Raw genomic sequence first — 19283 nt, 5'->3', positions numbered from 1 at the left:
ATTTAAATAGGTTTTATCACTTTTAAAACTTATTCTCATTTGCGAACTGTAATTTTCAGGTACTTAAAAAATCAATTTATAGTCCACTTAAAAATAAGAAATTTGACAATCAATTCAGTAAAAAATAGCCTACTCATTGAAAAGTTGTTAACATCTTACATTACATTATATAAACATTATATAAACAGGGTTGATAAAAAGTCTGGAAACCCCCTGTCAATTTTTTAATGGCCCATACTAGAAAAACCAAACTCAGCACACCTTTATGGCATGTTATGAAGTACTTTTTGGGCATAGTCGTCACTTGGTGTACATCCCCAAAATAGGGATTTTGGGGGAAACTCAAAAATTTTAAATGGTAAGACCCATCGAGTGAACCCCCATTTTTGAAGGTCGTGATAAAAGAAAACTAACAATGCAAACTAGGGGTCTCTATCTTAACCCAGTAAAAAATGCCAGTCAATTGAAATTCTCAGAAGTGAAATTTAACTTACAGCTTTCCAAGTTTGGAGACACCCTGTAAATTTTGTAACGGCTCACACTAGAAAAACTTAACTCTACAAACCTTTATTGCATGTTAAGAAGTACTTTTTGAGCCTAACTTCTACTTGGTTCGCAAACCCAAAATGGGGGATTTTGGGAGAAACTAAAAAATTTTAAATGTGTGAGCAGTTACAAAATTTACAGGGGGTTTCCAGACTTGGAAAGCTTTAAGTTAAATTTCACTTCTGAGAATTTCAATTGACTGCCATTTTTTACTGGGTTGAGACCCCTAGTTTGTGTTGTTAGTTTTCTGTTATCACGACCTTTAAAATGAGGAGTCACTCGATGGGTCTTACCATCTGACATTTTTGAGTTTCCCCCAAAATCACCCATTTTGGGGATGTAGCAGTTATGCCCAAAAAGTAGGTACTTCATAACATGCCATAAAGGTGTGCAAAGTTTAGTTTTTCTATTGTGAGCCGTAAAAAATTGACAGGGGGTCTCCCAACTTTTTATAAACCCTGTATATACAATTGTTAATTGTTACTAAAGTCTTAAAATGGACTTGGTCCAAAACACGTGACTTGATGAAAAAATATAATTATTTCACGGTGCTGGCTCAGTTACTTTATTACCTTAAGTATATTAGCAGCCCTATTTCGAGAAATTTAAAAGGAAAATATATACTGTATATTGTATATGATGTTGTATTACACAAAGAGAAAGAATTCATTGACTCAGCCTGATATTGCAAATATTGTTCACTGAAGCATTTGTTTTTTTTGGGTGTTATTGAATGTTGTTCACCTCTGAAAAACCTCCTTTAAACATTTTATCTTGCACATACATAATGCTAAAAGGTCATAATGTTTGTAATTTGTTTTGTCAAGTCCATGCTGTACCATTTTTATTCATCCCAGAAAATATGGACTGTGTTCAAGTGTGTTCTGCCTCTTTTCTTGCAAACTGCACAACATTCTAATCTACTTTATTAAATCACTAAACAGTTGTGTAATACCTAAAAGCCCAGCTAAAACTGAAATTTCTTGATTGCATAGTGTCAGTTTTGTTAAAAAGAAAGTGTTCACTAAAACCAACAAATATTATCTATCTATGCTTGTATTAAAAATTCTTTACTCTAGGTCAAATAATGTACCGGAATATTTTGGTTATTTTCTTAATTTTATATTTTCAATGCACTATTACACTTGAAATTGTTTTACAATTTGAGGCGGATTGATAAATGTTTCCTACTACTTTAGATTTTGACACCAAGGTAGGGCAGAATTTAGGACAAATTCTTAATTGAACTACATAATGAAATCCCTCCCTGAAATTAGACTATATTTTAATAAACTATAAAAAGTTAAATCTGGTTTATTTTCATGATTTTTAATTGTCACCATATCTGTATTACCAAAAAATGAGAATTTTGAATGTTATCTTGCTCCTGAATAGATTTTTTTTCAGTGAATTAATTTTTTATAAGTTTTTTTAGATATATCTAGGCTTACTTAATTCAGTTAACAATATAGTACAGTACTAGAATTTGAAAACTCAATTTTATCTCGGTGGATTATGATGGGTAAAAAAATATGGCGGAAAAATCTTATTTTTGAGAGGAACCTGTAAATTAATTGACAAACCACAATAATTAGTTGCTGAGAATATCTGTGCAATTCAGCTCATCTGACCTCATACAAAAAACTTACTAGGCATTTTTTTCTTTAGTGTGGCTTGTCCCATATACGGTGGTATATGAAAAATTAAGGTGAGTGTGTTTTCAGAGCTACATTGCATATTTTATTTTAAAGTAGGAATGGTCTGCAATTTTTATGAAATCTACAACATACACATTACATTAACATTGTGGTATATAGAATTTTAAGATAATTTAATAAATATGAATCGGGAATAAGAAATGTAAACAGATGTCAGCGTGTGTGCCTGTCCTTGCCTAAAGTAAAGTAGAACATTGCCTTGTTGATTTAATGTTGACAGTACAATCGACCTCTCATAGTAATTTTATTTTCACTTTGATTGACAAAATGACAAGCTAATAATGTTGCCTTTGTCTTCATTGTCATATCAGCATCTCCCTTGTATGGTCCTTAACATTCTTTAAAATAGTTTTTTCTACTAACAAAATTAGTACAATTATTGCAGTCAAAGGTAAAGATTTGTAAAATGTATAACTTCTTAAAAAGAAGTTAATACAACAAATGCCATCAAACAAAGACATGAAACCTAGCTTGATGTAAACTAGTAAAAAACTATACAAGTAACTCATAGTTTCGCTGACTGAAACTGAAACCTTATTTTTAATTGGCTGTACTGTATTTGATGACATAAATAGGCTGTATGAAAAAGTGTTCAATCAACAATAAACTCTTGGAGTCAATAAACAAGCCAGTCACCACGCCACTACTGGTACTCCTGTAATAAAATACATATCTATATAAATAAAATTAGAGTTTTGTCTGTACATTGCTCAGAATCATAAACTTTTAGGTTATTTTTACGTGTTATACATTAGAGAAACCGAAACAAGTCGCATCTAAATTTCTGTCTGTCTTCCAGTCTGTTACGACCCAAGAGCCATTTTACGCGGCCTACTCCTGAAAAACGAGAGTACCTATCAAGTTCCAAATCATTTTAATGCATTCACTGGATTGGCGAGATTGTCTTTAGCCATTAAAATATGGCGTCAACACTTTGTAAATAAAATGACGGACGTTTAAAAACCCAATTTTGTGCGATTATTGTAAAGTTTTCTCCCAATGTTTAGCACATATTCTTCTATGAAATAACGAACAGCTGTTCAAATCAAGATTATTTCTTCTAGTTTTGAAAGCAAATCCAAACCAATTAAGATTAAAAACGTTTTTCCTTACATAACAGATTTAATTAATCGCAAGTGCAATAATTTGTAGGGTAACAGTAAATGAAAATAGAGATTCTTTGTGCATAAAATTGTTCTTGAGTTTTGATAACCGGGAAATAGACCTTGAATCAGTGTTGTATATTGCTGGGAACTTACATTTTTTAAATAAGCGTTTTCAGTCAAGACTCGGCACACGACCGACGCGCGTCTACTTGTCCATAGTAAAAATAAAAGTAGGCCTACCGTGTATTTATGTTTTATTCGTTATGTGTATAAGTGTACAGTTCGTGTATGTGTTTCAAAAACTCCAAGATGCACCTAATGGGGAAGCTCAAGACCTTATATTAGGACTGATGATGGCGATTTAATTTCGCCGAAATGCATCTCCTGTAATAGGATAGCCTACATTAGGATCGACCGGCGGACATAGGTAATTGGTAATTTAGCCTTTTATTGATTGTCATACCGATCCGGAACAACAACAAACGACATAAAATGAAGTTATGTATAATAAATAGTTTGGCCAGCATATCTGAAAATATGCAAACCAACTACTATTCTTTTTATAAGAAGGTTTCAACTGATACTATAAGATCCCCGTGCGTAGAACGGGTACACAGATAGTCATCTTTAAATTACTTGTTATCAGGCAAACCACAATCAGTTATCAGGTCAGCTGGCAGATAGTACTGTATACTGACAATAGTTTGTAACATGACTTTTCTGATAAGCGAGGTGACTAATGAACAAGATTTCTTTGGGGGGGGGGAGGTTTGAATGCTATTTTGTATCAACATCAAAACATCAGATAATAATGTATATGTTAAAACAATTACTTCATCTTGCAGTTGAAAATTTCTTACAAACAATAAACAATCTGACAAACTTTGTACCGGTTATTCAATATGTAATGCAGGAGAATAAGCGAAATAATACTATTATTAGCCTCTAGGTTAAAATTTAAAAACAGTTTAATATTTAAGCCATTTTAAAAACTATGTAATATGATTGTAAACCTATATTGAAGATTTTTTTTAATTTCGTTCTTATATAAAAAATATATATTTTAAAAACCATTTATAACTAATTTTTACCTGTTAGGTAATTAATTTTAAATGACATTACACTGCAAATTTGATGAAAAAACGTTGACATGAGGAACGCGAACAACACTTTTGTGGACATCAAAACAATGAGATAATATTTGGCAAATGCCGTGCTATTCATTATGCATCAGGCTACATTGCAGTCCGTGTTGTACCTAGCTCAGCTTACGATCTAGGAGTTTTTATTTTCAAATTCTGATTAGTTCTATCATGGTGTATTGTAAAAATTGAGCTGAGTTCATTGAGTCCATTGAGTTGAATCCATTGAATCCGATAGAACGCGGTACCGTTGTTTCTCCCGGTTATCTGAGCTAATAGCCAAAATAGGATTCTGAGATAAGGAAATCCCGAAGGCTTAACAATCCACGCTATGGTGGTTAAAGTGGTCTCTGGTTCAAACTACTACGGAGACATTTATATCATGATCCTTGTTGATATTTACATTGACTATGCACAGAAAAATATTTATTATTTTTTTGTTTCCAAAGTACAGTAATTTTATTTGAATAAATATACCTATAATGTAGAAAATAAAGCCTTAGTTAGCCATAACTGTTAGATGGCTTCGTAAGACATTTTTGTTGAATCTTCAAATGAGATAACTGACAAAAACGTATTCCAATTTGAGGATACTTATACTTACTTGATACTTGATGATGTCCCACTAGCATCGCTCCTGCGACGTGGTCGTCAAATGGGTAGAAAAACAATAATAGGCCTAATTGAACAGATCTTCTACTTTAAAATAGGTCGCTTCACATAAATATTCTTTTAACATTTTCTTAAATTTATTGAAATTTTGCTCTTGGATAAAATATAAGATATTTTCTACAGCCACTGTGTTCGAGCATCTGTGTCGTATGTGTGTAAGATGGACAAGGAAGTGTGTCATTATCGCACCGATCGATTGTTTACCTTGGGATTTGGCCCGAAGTATTTCTGTGTCAGCAGAACACAACCAGTTTACACCGAAAGTGAGAGTGAAAGTGTGAGTGAGCGAGAGAGTGATATCTGTCACCGTGTCACGTGACGTACTGCGGCCACGTTGCGCGTGCGTGTAGTCTACAGCCGTGTAGATCTGAGACTGCCCGCGTGTTGTTGTGTGCGTTTGTGTAGCATATGTCAGTGGTACAAAGCCCGACAACAAACGACTAAACAAATGTAAATATACTGTACCTGATAAGGTGATAGCTCTTAAAGTTTTCAATTGTGTGTTTAAAATAGGAGCTGCAATCAATATTAAGAGGCCTAGTTGAAAGATCTTTTGTTGTTTTAGAACATTTTAATAAATTTGAATTTTGTACTCGTACTTTTCAATAATGTGAAAATAGATTTCTCATTCAATTTTAGTCCTCGTTATTTATTTATTTATGTTTTAATTTTCAATAATTAAATTGTGAACTGTTGTATCGTCTTTAGGTTAAGAATACCAAGAACCCGTCAGTAAACAAATAAAAGCAAATAAAAACAAGAGTGTCTGTCAAAGTAAAATATAATGAAATGCAACCAATATAAGTTAACTAATTAAAGCAAATAAAACCAATATTTTCTGTCAGAGGTAAATATGAAATGAAATAAAAATGTAATTTTTTTTATCAACATCAGCTGTTACTGAATGCGTAGATTTAGAAAGTATGCACATGACTGCTAACTAGAAATGTGTCACGTTCGATGTCCAGCCAAAGTACAAAACCTATGTCACTTCGTTAATGTACTCTCTGACTTTTTTTAAGGAAATACCACGATTACTAGAAAAATACATGGTCGACGGTGTACCCGATTTTGCCGCGATTAGGCCCATCAAGTCGACGGAACAATGCCATCGCGATCGGATCGTCGACGGAGTTGCCGATATCGCTGCAATCGCCAACAAAGTGACCAATACCACTGCAACCTTTGTCAAGTGACCAATACCACTGCAACCTTTGACAAGTGACCAATACCGCTGTAACCGTCGTCGGAGTTGCCGATACCGTTGTAATTGTAAACGGAGTTGCCGATACCACTGCAATCGTCGACGGAGTTGCCGATACCGCTGCAACCATCGATGGAGTTGCCGATACCGCTGTAACTGTCAACGGAGTTGCCGATACCACTGCAATTGTCAACAGAGTTGCTGATACCGCTGTAACTGTCAACGGAGTTGCCGATACCGCTGCAATCGTCGACGGAGTTGCTGATACCGCTGTAAAGGCTAGTACTCACTAGGACACCCGGTCGCTTATCAACCGGCGATCTGGTTGACGAGCGACCAAATTGCACAAATATCGCCGTGTGTGTACGTGTCTGTCAATTTGGTTGACGGCGATTTGTAGGTTGCCAGGCAACTTTTTGGTTTTCGGACATGTATCGAAAACCTGGGGGTTTCCGATCAACCATTTTATCGCCGGGCAATCAGATTTCTCAAAAAACTAGAGTGTGTACGCTTCAGCGACCAAGTCGATCGACTAAAGACGGCTAGCGCATGCGCAGTACACTGTTTGTGTCAACTGTCAAAACTAAAAAGTGCTAGTGCTAAACGTGGTCTCTTTCAAGCTAGCTTTTTTTCCAATATGAGGCGTCACCAATTGCAAAATGTGACGGAAATTGTCGTCTGACATCCTCAAATAATTCTTGTAATCCTGAGGATTATCATCTCGCAAAGTTCGTAGAAGTGCCATGTGGCTGTAACTGTGTCTGCGTTGAAGCCACTCTTTAGCCCAAAATCTTTTGAACAATGTCTTCCTTCTTCTATGGTTACTGCAATTAATTAGAATTATAACTGCGGCAGCAATCTCTTCTTCGTAGGTGGGCATGTTGTCACAACACACAGGTCAGTGCAACTAGAGCTCGAACCAGATTCCAGAACCAAACACAGTCCATCCCCACCAAATTTTGATTTCCTGCTCGGTTGAAAGTGCTAGGTATCCTAGTGTGTACCCCCCGGCAATAAAACGTTCAATCAACAACTTAGTCGCTCGTCAACCAGGTCGCCGGTTGATAAGCGACCGGGTGTCCTAGTGAGTACTAGCCTTAACTGTCAAGGGAGTTGCCGATACCGCCGTAACCATCGATGGAGTTGCCAATACTGCTGTAACCGTCGACACAGTTGCCGATATCGCTGAACCGTCGACAAGTGACCAATAACACTGTAACCGTCGACGGAGTTGCCGATACCGGTGCAATCGTCGACGCAGTTGCCGATATCGCTGCAACTGTCGATACAGTTGCCAATATCGATGCAATCGTCGATACAGTTGCCGATACCTGTGCAATCGTCGACACAGTTGCCGATATCGCTGCAACCATCGATACAGTTGTCGATATTGCTGCAACCGTCAATACAGTTGCCGATACCTATGCAATCGTCGACACAGTTGCCGATATCGCTGCAACCATCGATACAGTTGTCGATATTGCTGCAACCGTCAATACAGTTGCCCAGAACGCTATCATCATGGCAGAGTAACCGATATCTTTATGATCATCAACAGAGTTAGCGATGACGCTCATCATCATGGTTTTTTAGATTCGTCCAGTTTAATAATTACAATTCATTGTTATTGCGCCTCTGACTCCAGAATACCAATAGATCATCTTAACTGTGGTTAAAATTTTGAAGTTTATCTTGTTTGAACAGTTAAAATTATGCTTAAGTCAATCATGTGCTACAATTTCTTGAGTTCATAGAATTAAATTCCGGATACCGTAAATGTTAAGACAGTAGAGCCTCGATTAGACATAGACATAGACATAGACATAGACATAGACATATTTTATTTGCACATAACATTCTTTACATGTGTTACATACAGAATAGGTGCATTGTCAGAGTTCGAATTGTCAGAATATGAAAAATAAAATAGTAATCAAGATGATAATATAATTAACAAAATTGAATGATAAAACTATTCTAAACTAAAGGGGCATTGTGAAAATCTGCAATTAAATAAAAGGCTCTGTCAATTAAGAGTTCACCTATTTTATCTTTAAAATTATTTTCATTTAGCAATTTATAGTTTGCAGGCAGCACATTGTACAGCCTCAGCCCAGCATATAGTGGACTTTTTTCATAAAGGGTCAAATGGTGCCTTGGAAATCTAAAAATGTTTTCATTTCGAGTATTATATCTATGGTTGATTTGAATTGATTCTGGGAGGTCGTTTTTAGCTGAATGAATGTAGTTTAGTGATTCCAAGATGTACAGTCCTGTTAGGGTGTGGATTTTTAAATTTCGAAAAAGGTTTTTGCATGAACTACGTGGATGAGAGCTGGTCATAATACGGATAATGCGTTTTTGTAGCCTGAATATTGATTTGACTCCGGTAGCCTGACCCCATAAGATTATACCATACCTCAATACTGATTCTACATAAGCATGATAAACCATTTTCAGAGTTTCTTTAGGAACACAGTCCCTTAAGTGCAGAAATACAATTGACATGGATCTAAGTTTACTTTTTAATTGATTCAGATGTACATCCCATTTAAGTGATTCGTCTATGTAAACACCTAGAAATTTATGAGACGTTGCCAATTTAAGGGATTCAATTTTATTACCATTGTTTCTGACAGAAAATTTTATTGTTTGCGTTTTTTCAAGATTAAGTTTTAATCCATTGTTCAAGAACCAACCTTCCATGTCATGAACCACATTTTCAAGAGAAGATAGCATTTCAGAAGTACTATTATTTTTTATCAAGGCTGTTGTATCATCTGCAAAAAGAATTAGTTCCTGATCAATAGCTTTAGGGAGGTCATTAATGTAAATTAGAAAGAATAGAGGACCTAAGATTGAACCTTGGGGCACACCTGCCGATAGGTTTTCCCATGGCGAATAGTACTTGATCTTATCCAGTGTTATTACAGTTCTTTGTTTTCTATTAGAAAGGTAAGAACTCAATAGAGAGTGACAACTTCCCCTAATACCATAATCACTCAGCTTGAGCTGAAGGACTGAGTGATCAACACAGTCAAAAGCTTTGGACAGGTCACAGAAAACACCAGCTGTAGCCTGAGACCCGTCCAAAGCCTGGGTAACCTCATTTATAAACTGTGTTAGTGCAGAACCTGTGCTTAAATTTTTCCTGAATCCAAATTGTTTGTTATAAAATAGATGATTGCTTTCAAAATAACTAACCAATCTCAAATTTATGACCTTCTCAAATATTTTAGAAAAATTACTCAATACAGAAATTGGACGGTAATTGTTAATATCCGATTTTAGGCCCTTTTTAAATATTGGTGAGATTTGGGAAAGTTTTAGTTTATCCGGAAAAATTCCATGTATTAAACACTGGTTAATAATTTGAGATAAAGGTTCAGCAATGATATTAACAGTGGCTTTTATCAATTTAATTGGGATCTCATCCCAGCCAACGGATGATTTGTTTTTTAGTGACAGAACAATCTTTTTGATTTCCTCCACATTAGTTAGCCTGAGGCTGCACAATGATATCCCATTATCATTACAGATATGTTTCACTGAAGCATGGACTCCATTGACAGTAGCCTTTTGAACATTTAAGTTACTTACTGTTAACCTAAGTAATAATTAACCTAATAATTACTGTTCACGCACTAATTAACCTAAGTAATGCGGATTTATCTTTCATCAGTAAAATTTGCCACAGTATTCCGATGAATTAAACAAGCCATTAGTATGGCCCTGTCTTTGGATCCCTTAAACTAGGAGTAGATGTCTCTTGGTACAATACAAAGGTTTAACCCATGTCTCATCACAGTTCATTACACAGTTTAAATTACTTTGCGATGTCTGTCAGTAGTTTAGTTAAACCAAGACTCGGTTCGTCGAGGTTTGAACAACTGTGGCTTTACTATCCTACAAATTTCAGGGAAGCCGTGGGTAGTTACTCAAAAAGGCTAACTCTGTAGTGGTTTGGAGACATTAACTCAACACGTGGTGATGTATGTTCCACAGAAGGCATCGTCGGCCAAGGGCAAGTCAGCAGAGAAGTCACCAGTAGAGGAGGTGAGCCCTGCGCTGCCTGTAGACCCCAGCACAGTAGAACAGCACCTACAGGAACAAGCAGACAGAGTTCGCCAGCTCAAGGCAGAGAAGGCTCCCAAGGTGAGTCATTACTACATGTACGGTACAGTAGAGTTATGAACAGTCGTGAACATGACGAGCGAAAAAGTCACATAACAACAAATAATACCAACAAATCCATTGTAATATGCTATTAAAACTTTAAGTATAAAAGAACTATTGTCTTTTGTTGAAACCACTAACTTTGTTGTGTAAAAGCCATCTGTACAAAACATTAAAAAGTAATGAACAACATAGAAACACTACTATTTTGCCAGTAAACTATAAAATAAAGTAATACATTGCAGCAAAACCGTTAACATCCCTGCCATAACAGGGATATTATCATCGTCACCAGTGATTGTGACAAATTATTAATTTTAGTAAATAGAAATAAAATACAATTTCTGTTTTAAAAACTTTGTTTTGTTAGACAGCCTGGTACATAAGACTGGTTTTTACAACTGATAAATTATCTGTCTTTCCATAATCCGGTAAAAGGCGGTTTGGTAGAAGTGCCTGTGTAAGTTTTTTATTTTTTATATTTAATATCTATATAGTTAGTATAACAGACATATTTATCAAGGTAATACATTATTTACAGTGTTTCAGTGCAATATAATCCTTGTATTATGGGTTATCGGTACCATTAATGTTGTAAAATTGTAATCTTTATTGTAGTGATTTTGAGATGAGTATAAAATACTGTACTACTCTTTGCTGTTTTTTTTTTACATGATCTTAACAAATGTTATAAAATAAATTATTTTGACATTCATGAATGCATAAACATTGAATGTAACTCTGTTAAATACTGTAAAATTTGGTTGAAAACTCAGTGAGGTATCCATTTAAAGTTATAGTTATAAATTTGATGCTATGCATCTGTTATGAAAATTAAATGTTTATAGTAGCTATATAGACTATATGAAGTAAACATTTTGTTTAAAGTCAATATAATGTGTACTATATTCTTATTGCATAAATATAAAGAGAAGATAAGGAATGTAAAGATATCTGTAGAGATAATGTACTTCTGGTTTACTTCAATGTTATTCACTTAATATTCTTTGTTGTCTAACATAAAGACTATTCTTACATTCATTCACTAACTTATCACTAATGTTCTGCATTGGACTGTTTGGTGTACATTGATATTTGAATCATTACAATCATGTATACTGATTAGAAATTTAGCTGTTGTGGGGTTCCTAAATTATTGTTTCTCGATTAGTCTATTTGAATCACAAAATAAATGGGAATTTTACTTCTTATTTTCATGGCTGTTTCAATAATTCCTGTAATTATTCATGGCATATTTTAACCTAAATAATATGAATTTATTTATTCTAACACTATGTTCTTCTATGATTCTGATTCTTTCAATGAGTTACTCTTTTAGAATACTTTTACTTTTACAAATTGTTCATGATAATGATAATGTTTGGATTCAAACAATCTTTTTGTGTTTTAGGCGACTATTGATGCAGAGGTGAAGAAGCTGCTGGCTCTCAAGGAGGCAAAAGCTTCGTTAGACTCAAAGCAGCAACCAGAGACTTGTTCAGCAGGTGATGCGAACTCACTTCATCAGCAAATCACAGCTCAGGGTGATAAGATTCGCAAGTTGAAAGGTGAGAAAGCCGCTAAAGATGTGGTGACCTCAGAAGTTAACATCTTGTTGAACTTAAAGGCTGAATTCAAGAAAGTGACAGGTCAAGATTGGAGTCCCCAGATTCAAATACCCAAATCTGCTGTGGAAAATAAACCTGTCGACAACAAAGACACTGAAGCTCTCAACCAGAAGATTGTAGCCCAGGGTAATAAAGTGAGACAACTCAAGGGCGAGAAAGCTGGCAAAGAAGTCATCAATAAAGAGGTACAAGCTCTCTTGGAACTGAAGAAGGATTTTAAAGCTGTAACAGGGAATGAGTGGAAGCTGCAAGAAGTAACCACGGCTAATGTGAAAACTAGTGTACCAGAAACACAAGGAGCAGCCGAGTTGTTGACAGCTAAAGTGTCCCAGCAGGGAGACCTGGTGCGACAACTGAAAACATCAGGAGCACCCAAGGTAGGCCAACACAACGCATAGAATATACTTGCTACTGCTACTCACACTAGAAACGTACGTCCTATAAGCGGGAGCTTATCTCTTGGTTTATGTTGTTATCAGTAATATGACATAACACATATTACAATTTACAATCAACTTTTAGCCAACATTTTCTTACACAGTTTTTAATAGAATGTTAGATTTCTCTATAAAATAAACTATACAGTATCAATATTATTAATTTTATATGAAGTAACTTTAAAAAATTGTCAATCACAAAAAATACATCATAAGATGGGTTTACAATTAATTATTACTTGAAAAAACATGTGTCAAATAACTGACTTATTTCAAAATATGTTTCCTACAGTTACCTGACTAAGTGGGCTTCCTTGCACTGGTTTCAGCATACAAAGTAACCAATTGCTGCATTTACTTTCTTTTGCCACACTCATTTTTTCGCCCCACTTAAGTTAAGTTATCATACAATCATACATTTAAGTTTGTATCATTGTAATATTTCACAAATAAACATAGGCTATTTTATGTATTTTTTTCTTTATAAATGTTTAGAAAAACAAATTAAGAAAAACATCCAATTAAAAATAAACAAAGTATAAATATGATGCTGGTATATTATTTGTTACAAATCAAATTTTTGGCTGAATAAGGACAAGTATTTCTAAATATTCTTTTATTTATCTTTTAGTTTATTTTTTATTTTTTTATATTTCTTATTGTAATTGGTATTAAAGATTTTATTTAAGCAGAAAAATTGCTATTTCCCTATCCAAAGAAAAGGCTCCTTCATAAATAAATGGGTTGGAAACATTTCAGTTCCTACTAGAAGTAAAGACAAAATGCCTTTGGTGTTCCTTCAAATTCTAATGTGTTGGTTGAATCATTTCTTGCATATACTCTCCTAATTAATATACTTATTTTGTTTTATTTTCTTCAACTGATGTTATATGATGATAAGGAGTTTTTTTTTGTTTTTTTTTTTTAGGACAAAGTTGACGAGGCTGTAGCTCAGCTGTTGGCATTGAAGGCTGAGTACAAACAAGTGACAGGGAAAGATTTTCCCCGTGCTCCAGCTCCAGCAGCACAGCAGAAGAAAACTGTAGTCAAAGAGAACATTGTAGACGCTCCACCCCCAGACAACAACATGTCTGCTGAGGATATCACAGCCAAAGTCACACAGCAAGGGGACACTGTGCGTCAGCTCAAGGCCTCTGGAGCTGATAAGGTAACCAAGATCCATCAGAGAAAGTCTAGTCTACCAATCAAGTTTCCCTATAGTGCACATTCAACTTCATCATGGTGTAGGGCCATATTTGTTTATACATTTTGAGTGAAGATGACCACCAGTTTTATCTCTTACCTAAAGGTTGGCTACAAGGTACTACTGTTTTACGACATAAACTCTGTGAAAATTTCGGAAAATGTTTAACAAGTCCTTTGATCACTAAGCATTATAACAGGTTAGGAGTTAGGGAACGGCCAATTGGCTGATTAGGATTATTATGTACAAGGATAGGGATCAGCTAGTTTACCTGGTAGACAAAGTCCAGATTAGCCTTGATTACACATGACAAAACACAGAGAAACTTAATATTTCGTCCCAGTTAGGGACTTCATCAGGAGGGAGAAGAAAGAAAATTGTCCATCTACCTTCTGATGAAGTCCCTATCTGGGACAAAATATTAAGTTTCTCTGTGTTGTGTCGTGTGTTTTATGTGTAATCAAGGCTATTCTGGACTCTGTCTACTAGGTAAGCTAGCTGATCCCTATACTTGTACATAATAATCCTTAGCATCCTAACAGGTTTTGTTGCTCCCAATTTGTTTGATCATTTGACTAGCCTTTCACTGTGGTGCTTCTTAATGCAAATGGAATTCTCTCAAATTAAAATTAATTTGCTCCAACATCAGTCAGCTTTATAAATCTCAGTTTAAAAAATTGTTTAACGTTTTAAATAAAGTCTGGAAATAATACTATGGTACAAGTTTAGTCACTATCCTTTCTTACTTTTTTCGTTTCAGATGTTTGTTTTCAATCATCATTCACTCTCTATTTTTATCTACTAGCTTGGTATTTTTAACCTAATTCTGCATGAAAAAATATTTTGAACATATTATGGATTTGTTTCAGTCAACAATAGACCAGGCTGTGGCACAACTACTTGCACTGAAAGAAGAGTACAAGAAATTGACTGGTAAAGATTTTCCTGCACCCAAACGAGCTCCTAGTGCGAAAAAAGAGAAGCAGCCTCCAGCACCAAAGAAAGAGAAAGCCAAAGAAAAAACTCCTGAAGTATGATTATTTCTATAAATTAGAGTCAATGATAGACTTTTGATTTTTTTTGTGTGTTGTATTACCCAGTCAAGAGCAAATCTTAAATTCAGTTTCCTAGCTCCTTGGATTTTGATTTTCTCTGGCTGAAGAAGTTGCACGCTTTTACAGTATTTAACATGAAAAACATTGGTAACACACATTGTGGAGTAATACCCGCAACACCAAAACTGTATGTATTAAACCCAGAATGATAACATTTTATTGTTTTAGTTTTAATAGAGCTGGAAAGTCAGTACATTAGTCTCAGAGATGAAAGATCTTCAAATTCATCCTTAAATATGCATGATTGACATTTGGCATCTCTTATGGTTATTATATATATTTTATTCCTTTATCTAAAGGACCAGTCATTTTTTAGGCTGACGATGCTAATGCTGGAGGTCTGAAGAAACAAACTCGATTAGGACTGGAGGCAAAGAAGGAAGAAAATCTACCAGAGTGGTACTCTCAGGTAAATTCCATTACTACATTCAACTTGTGTTGTAATCGTTAATTGTTTGATTGAGATGTTTAAGTTATTACAGTGTATCCAAATGACATATTTTGGCCTTGTAGAAAAATAGCAACTTGGGGGTGAGGAAAAATTAACTCAACGCTATTCTTCAATACTGATGCTGAATCTGTAGATTATGAAAAGTGGGTACTTTCCTGTTAAAGGGAACATTCATTATTATCGATGATTTTGTTTCGATATATCGATATTTTTTTTTCCGATCCGATCCATTACAAATTGACAACAATAACTAACTGATCTTGTTTAGGCTAAAATAGTCTAATATATGGATTAAAAAATGAAACTGTTCTAAGCTAACCTAACATAACCAACCAAACTTGCTGTACCATTTAAAAATTCCGTTTGGGTTTCATAATAGAAAAGGCAAGTTAAACACGGAATTTTTAAATGTTACAGCAAGTTTGGTTAGTTATGCTAGGTTATTTTTTTAGAACAGTTTCTTATACTGAAAAATATTTATCGTAGTTGTCAGCTGATATGTTTCAATTTGTTAATATCGATATATCGAAAAAAATCATCGATAATAATGAATGTTCCCTTTAACAGGAAAGTACCGAAAAGTGTAATATTTTTTAAGAGATGGAGCGAAATACAGGGTTTTGAAAAAGAAGAGTGTAAAACTATGAAATAAATGTTAACAAATATATGATTTTTCCCCATATACAATATTGTTGTTCTTAATCTAAAAAAGTTCATTATTGAAAATGGAGTCTGTAACTACTATCGGATTATTGAGGACATTTTAAATAAAAAAATACCCCCGCCGCAGCAAACCTGCACACTTAGCGAATTTCCATTTGCCTGATTGGATTTACACTAAAATGTCTCCTTAAAAATTTCACATTTATTCCCTATTTAAATAGAATTAGTTTAACGAGTAGGCCTACTTAGGTACTTAGGCAACAGGGAGGGTAAAAAAGTGTCTTTTTAATGTAAAATGCTAATAGGTACTGTAGTTTAGTAAGAAATTAATGTATTTTCCAAATTTGATCAAAATATGTTCATAAACAAGCAAACTACAACACTTGACTTATTCTCCATAAGAATAACATGGGAATTTTAAAATTACAATTTTTTGAATTTTCTCCGTAACCATTCGGCGCATAATAATGCTTCAATACACTAAATTATTTGTTTTTTTAAGCTCTACTAAATGGTTTAGAAAGAAATTGTGAAATGTTGTGTTTTTAGGGTCAAAAATTGGAAAAACCTATTTTTACCCCATAAAACCCCCCATAAACCCCCGTTCCCATAGTCCGATCATGCTGGTTCGCGAACTCATTCAAGTTTATCACGCTTTACACCTTAAAACCAAATTCATCAAAATCGGACAAAAATTACTCAAGTTATCGCGTTCACGGACACATATATATATATATATAAATCTATATATCTTCTATATATATAAAAGGCAAAGCCCTCACTGACTCACTGACTGACTCACTCACTCACTCATCACTAATTCTCCCACTTCCCACTTACCTAGGAGGCTGAAATTTAGTACACTGATTCTTTAGGCATTAAATAGGAAAACTAAGTGGTTTTTATTCTGATCGGACTCTCGGGCTCCGCCCCAGTGGCTCTGGAGTTTCCCATGTTAACCTAATGAGTACTCATATTTATATGGATATAATGAATCTTAACAGCTGTTTCAATTAAACAAGTTGGTTCTGTTCTATGATGTTCAATAGCATTAAAATTACAAGGATTACCAACAGAGTGCAGCACTATTATTTTTTTTAAATACTTGACAACAGCTAATTTGAAACCAAAAGGTGAGTGAGCGCAGCGAACGAACTTCAACCCGGAGGCGAGTTAGCGTAGCGAACGAGCTCCAACTCTAAGTGAATGAGCGTAGCGAACGAACTTCAACCAGGACGTGTGAGCACAGCGAACGAGCTCCAACGTAAAGGTGAGTGAGCGTAGCGAACGAACTTCAACCAGGCTGTGATTGAGCCATGCGAACGAGCTCACATATGAAGTTAAACGGGGCAAAGCCCGCGGGTACAGCTAGTATATATATATATATATACATATATACAAATTAGAACGAATGGTGTTTTTGGCCTCTGGGGACATCAAAATGAAAAAGTAAATCGGTCCCGGGCCTAGGTCTTACCATGCCACCTACGGTAATAGCTACTTCCCTATAGGGAAATTTGCTAAAAATTTAAAAAATAGTCAACTTGAGCTTTAGAGACAGTGTACCTTAAAATAACAGGATTAGTACACAAAGTCCAGACATAGCTCATAACTTCAAAATCTTTTACTCTACAAAGTGCAATAGAGGGTTATTCAATAAGAATGGTGCAAAACTTGACAAGGTTGTGTTTTGTCTTAGTTGCTTCTAAGTTGAGTACCACGCAGCCTGACAACATATGGCTACTTACAATCCTAGCTTTAATTCTCTCCACAGCGTATAGCGGAGTCTGAGGACGGCCCAATCTCTTCCCGGCACAAAGACATCCAGTTGTCTTGAATTGCCTCACCTAACGAGCTAGACAGTTCCGATGACTCCTCTTTGAAATTTAGTCCAAAAGTTCCGCTGAACACTAACAATAGCATTAGTCCGAACACAAAAAGCTTTTTTTGTTTTGTAGTAGCCATTTGTTGACATGCTTCGTGGTACTCATATAAACATTTTGTTTGTGTTTAGGTGATCACCAAAGGAGAGCTGATAGAGTACTACGATGTCAGTGGCTGCTACATACTACGACCCTGGGCCTTCAGTATCTGGGAGCACATCCGGGACTGGCTGGATGCTGGGATCAAGCGCTACGGAGTCAAGAACTGCTACTTCCCCATCTTTGTGTCTAGAGCTGTTCTTGAGAAGGAAAAAACTCATGTCTCTGACTTTGCTCCAGAGGTTAGTTGTAACTGTAATGTGGCGAGTAATTGTAATGGCCAACACTCGTGACCAAACGTTTGGCTAGAACTAGAAGACTTGCCAAAATGTTTCTATTGCCTCCAAATATAATACTTTGCCTACATAATATAGGACCCAAATGTATAGTCTGTCTAACATTTATGTTCCCTAGTGCAATGAATGGTAACCTGTATGTATTTTTTGCAAATGTTATTTGTAGCAAGTACACCACATGAATAAAACTTGTATACAATTCTCATACAAATTTAAAACTGGTATTCTTGTTTCAAGAAGATTGAGTATAAAATACTTGATTTGAAAATAGACAATATACAAACATCTTTATTTATTATTTCAAGAAATACATTAGTGTGAAAAATAAATAAAAATATGAAATTGTTCTTGCTTTAAAATAATTATTTAGTTTATTTTCTTTGGTTTACATTATCTTCTTAGGTTGAAAAATTCCTTGCTTGATTACACTGGTTGATTAATATTAAGTCAGTGCATAACATACTCTCATCTTAGGCAGCAATAGTAGACTGAATGGAGGTAGATATTTTTTAGAATCAGAAACTAAAGGAACAATTTTGTTCTTGTTGTAATAAACTCAATTGCGGGTGAATGACTGGCATAAGACCAATGCAGGACTACAGGGAGTCTACTAACATGATATTTGATTGACAGGTGGCGTGGGTAACCAAGTCAGGGGACTCGGAGCTGGCTGAGCCCATCGCCATCAGACCCACCAGTGAGACTGTCATGTACCCAGCCTACGCCAAGTGGGTACAATCACACAGAGATCTACCAATCAAGCTAAACCAGTGGAACAATGTTGTGGTGAGAACTGCATATTAGGTGTTCTAAACTTTTAGTTTCATGCTAAAATCATTCGTCGACTATTTACCATTAGGAAATTGAGTCACACTAATAAATTGTGTGTTACTGTTTACTTCCCATTCTTATTCTTTGCAAAATGCAGCTGATGGGTTATAGT

The 19283-nt window shown here is 35.2% G+C and overlaps 1 protein-coding gene across 1 annotated transcript in view; it reads left to right on the top strand.

The window, feature by feature from the left end:
• Nucleotides 1–19283, top strand: part of LOC128986066 (bifunctional glutamate/proline--tRNA ligase) — a 67560-nt gene that overhangs the window by 37033 nt on the left and 11244 nt on the right. The window contains exons 14-20 of the mRNA XM_054406167.1: nt 10394–10543; nt 11976–12569; nt 13558–13797; nt 14703–14864; nt 15265–15357; nt 18077–18286; nt 18974–19126. Coding sequence (XP_054262142.1) covers nt 10394–10543; nt 11976–12569; nt 13558–13797; nt 14703–14864; nt 15265–15357; nt 18077–18286; nt 18974–19126 — 1602 coding nt within the window. The remainder of the gene's footprint in view (nt 1–10393; nt 10544–11975; nt 12570–13557; nt 13798–14702; nt 14865–15264; nt 15358–18076; nt 18287–18973; nt 19127–19283) is intronic.

The sequence above is a fragment of the Macrosteles quadrilineatus genome, unplaced genomic scaffold (assembly GCF_028750875.1).
Source record: "Macrosteles quadrilineatus isolate MER2022 unplaced genomic scaffold, UCM_ALF_1.0 Scaffold_2__2_contigs__length_208266976, whole genome shotgun sequence".
Classification (NCBI taxonomy): domain Eukaryota; kingdom Metazoa; phylum Arthropoda; class Insecta; order Hemiptera; family Cicadellidae; genus Macrosteles; species Macrosteles quadrilineatus.
Note: the sequence above shows the minus strand (reverse complement) of the source record. Positions and strands in the feature narration are given on the sequence as shown.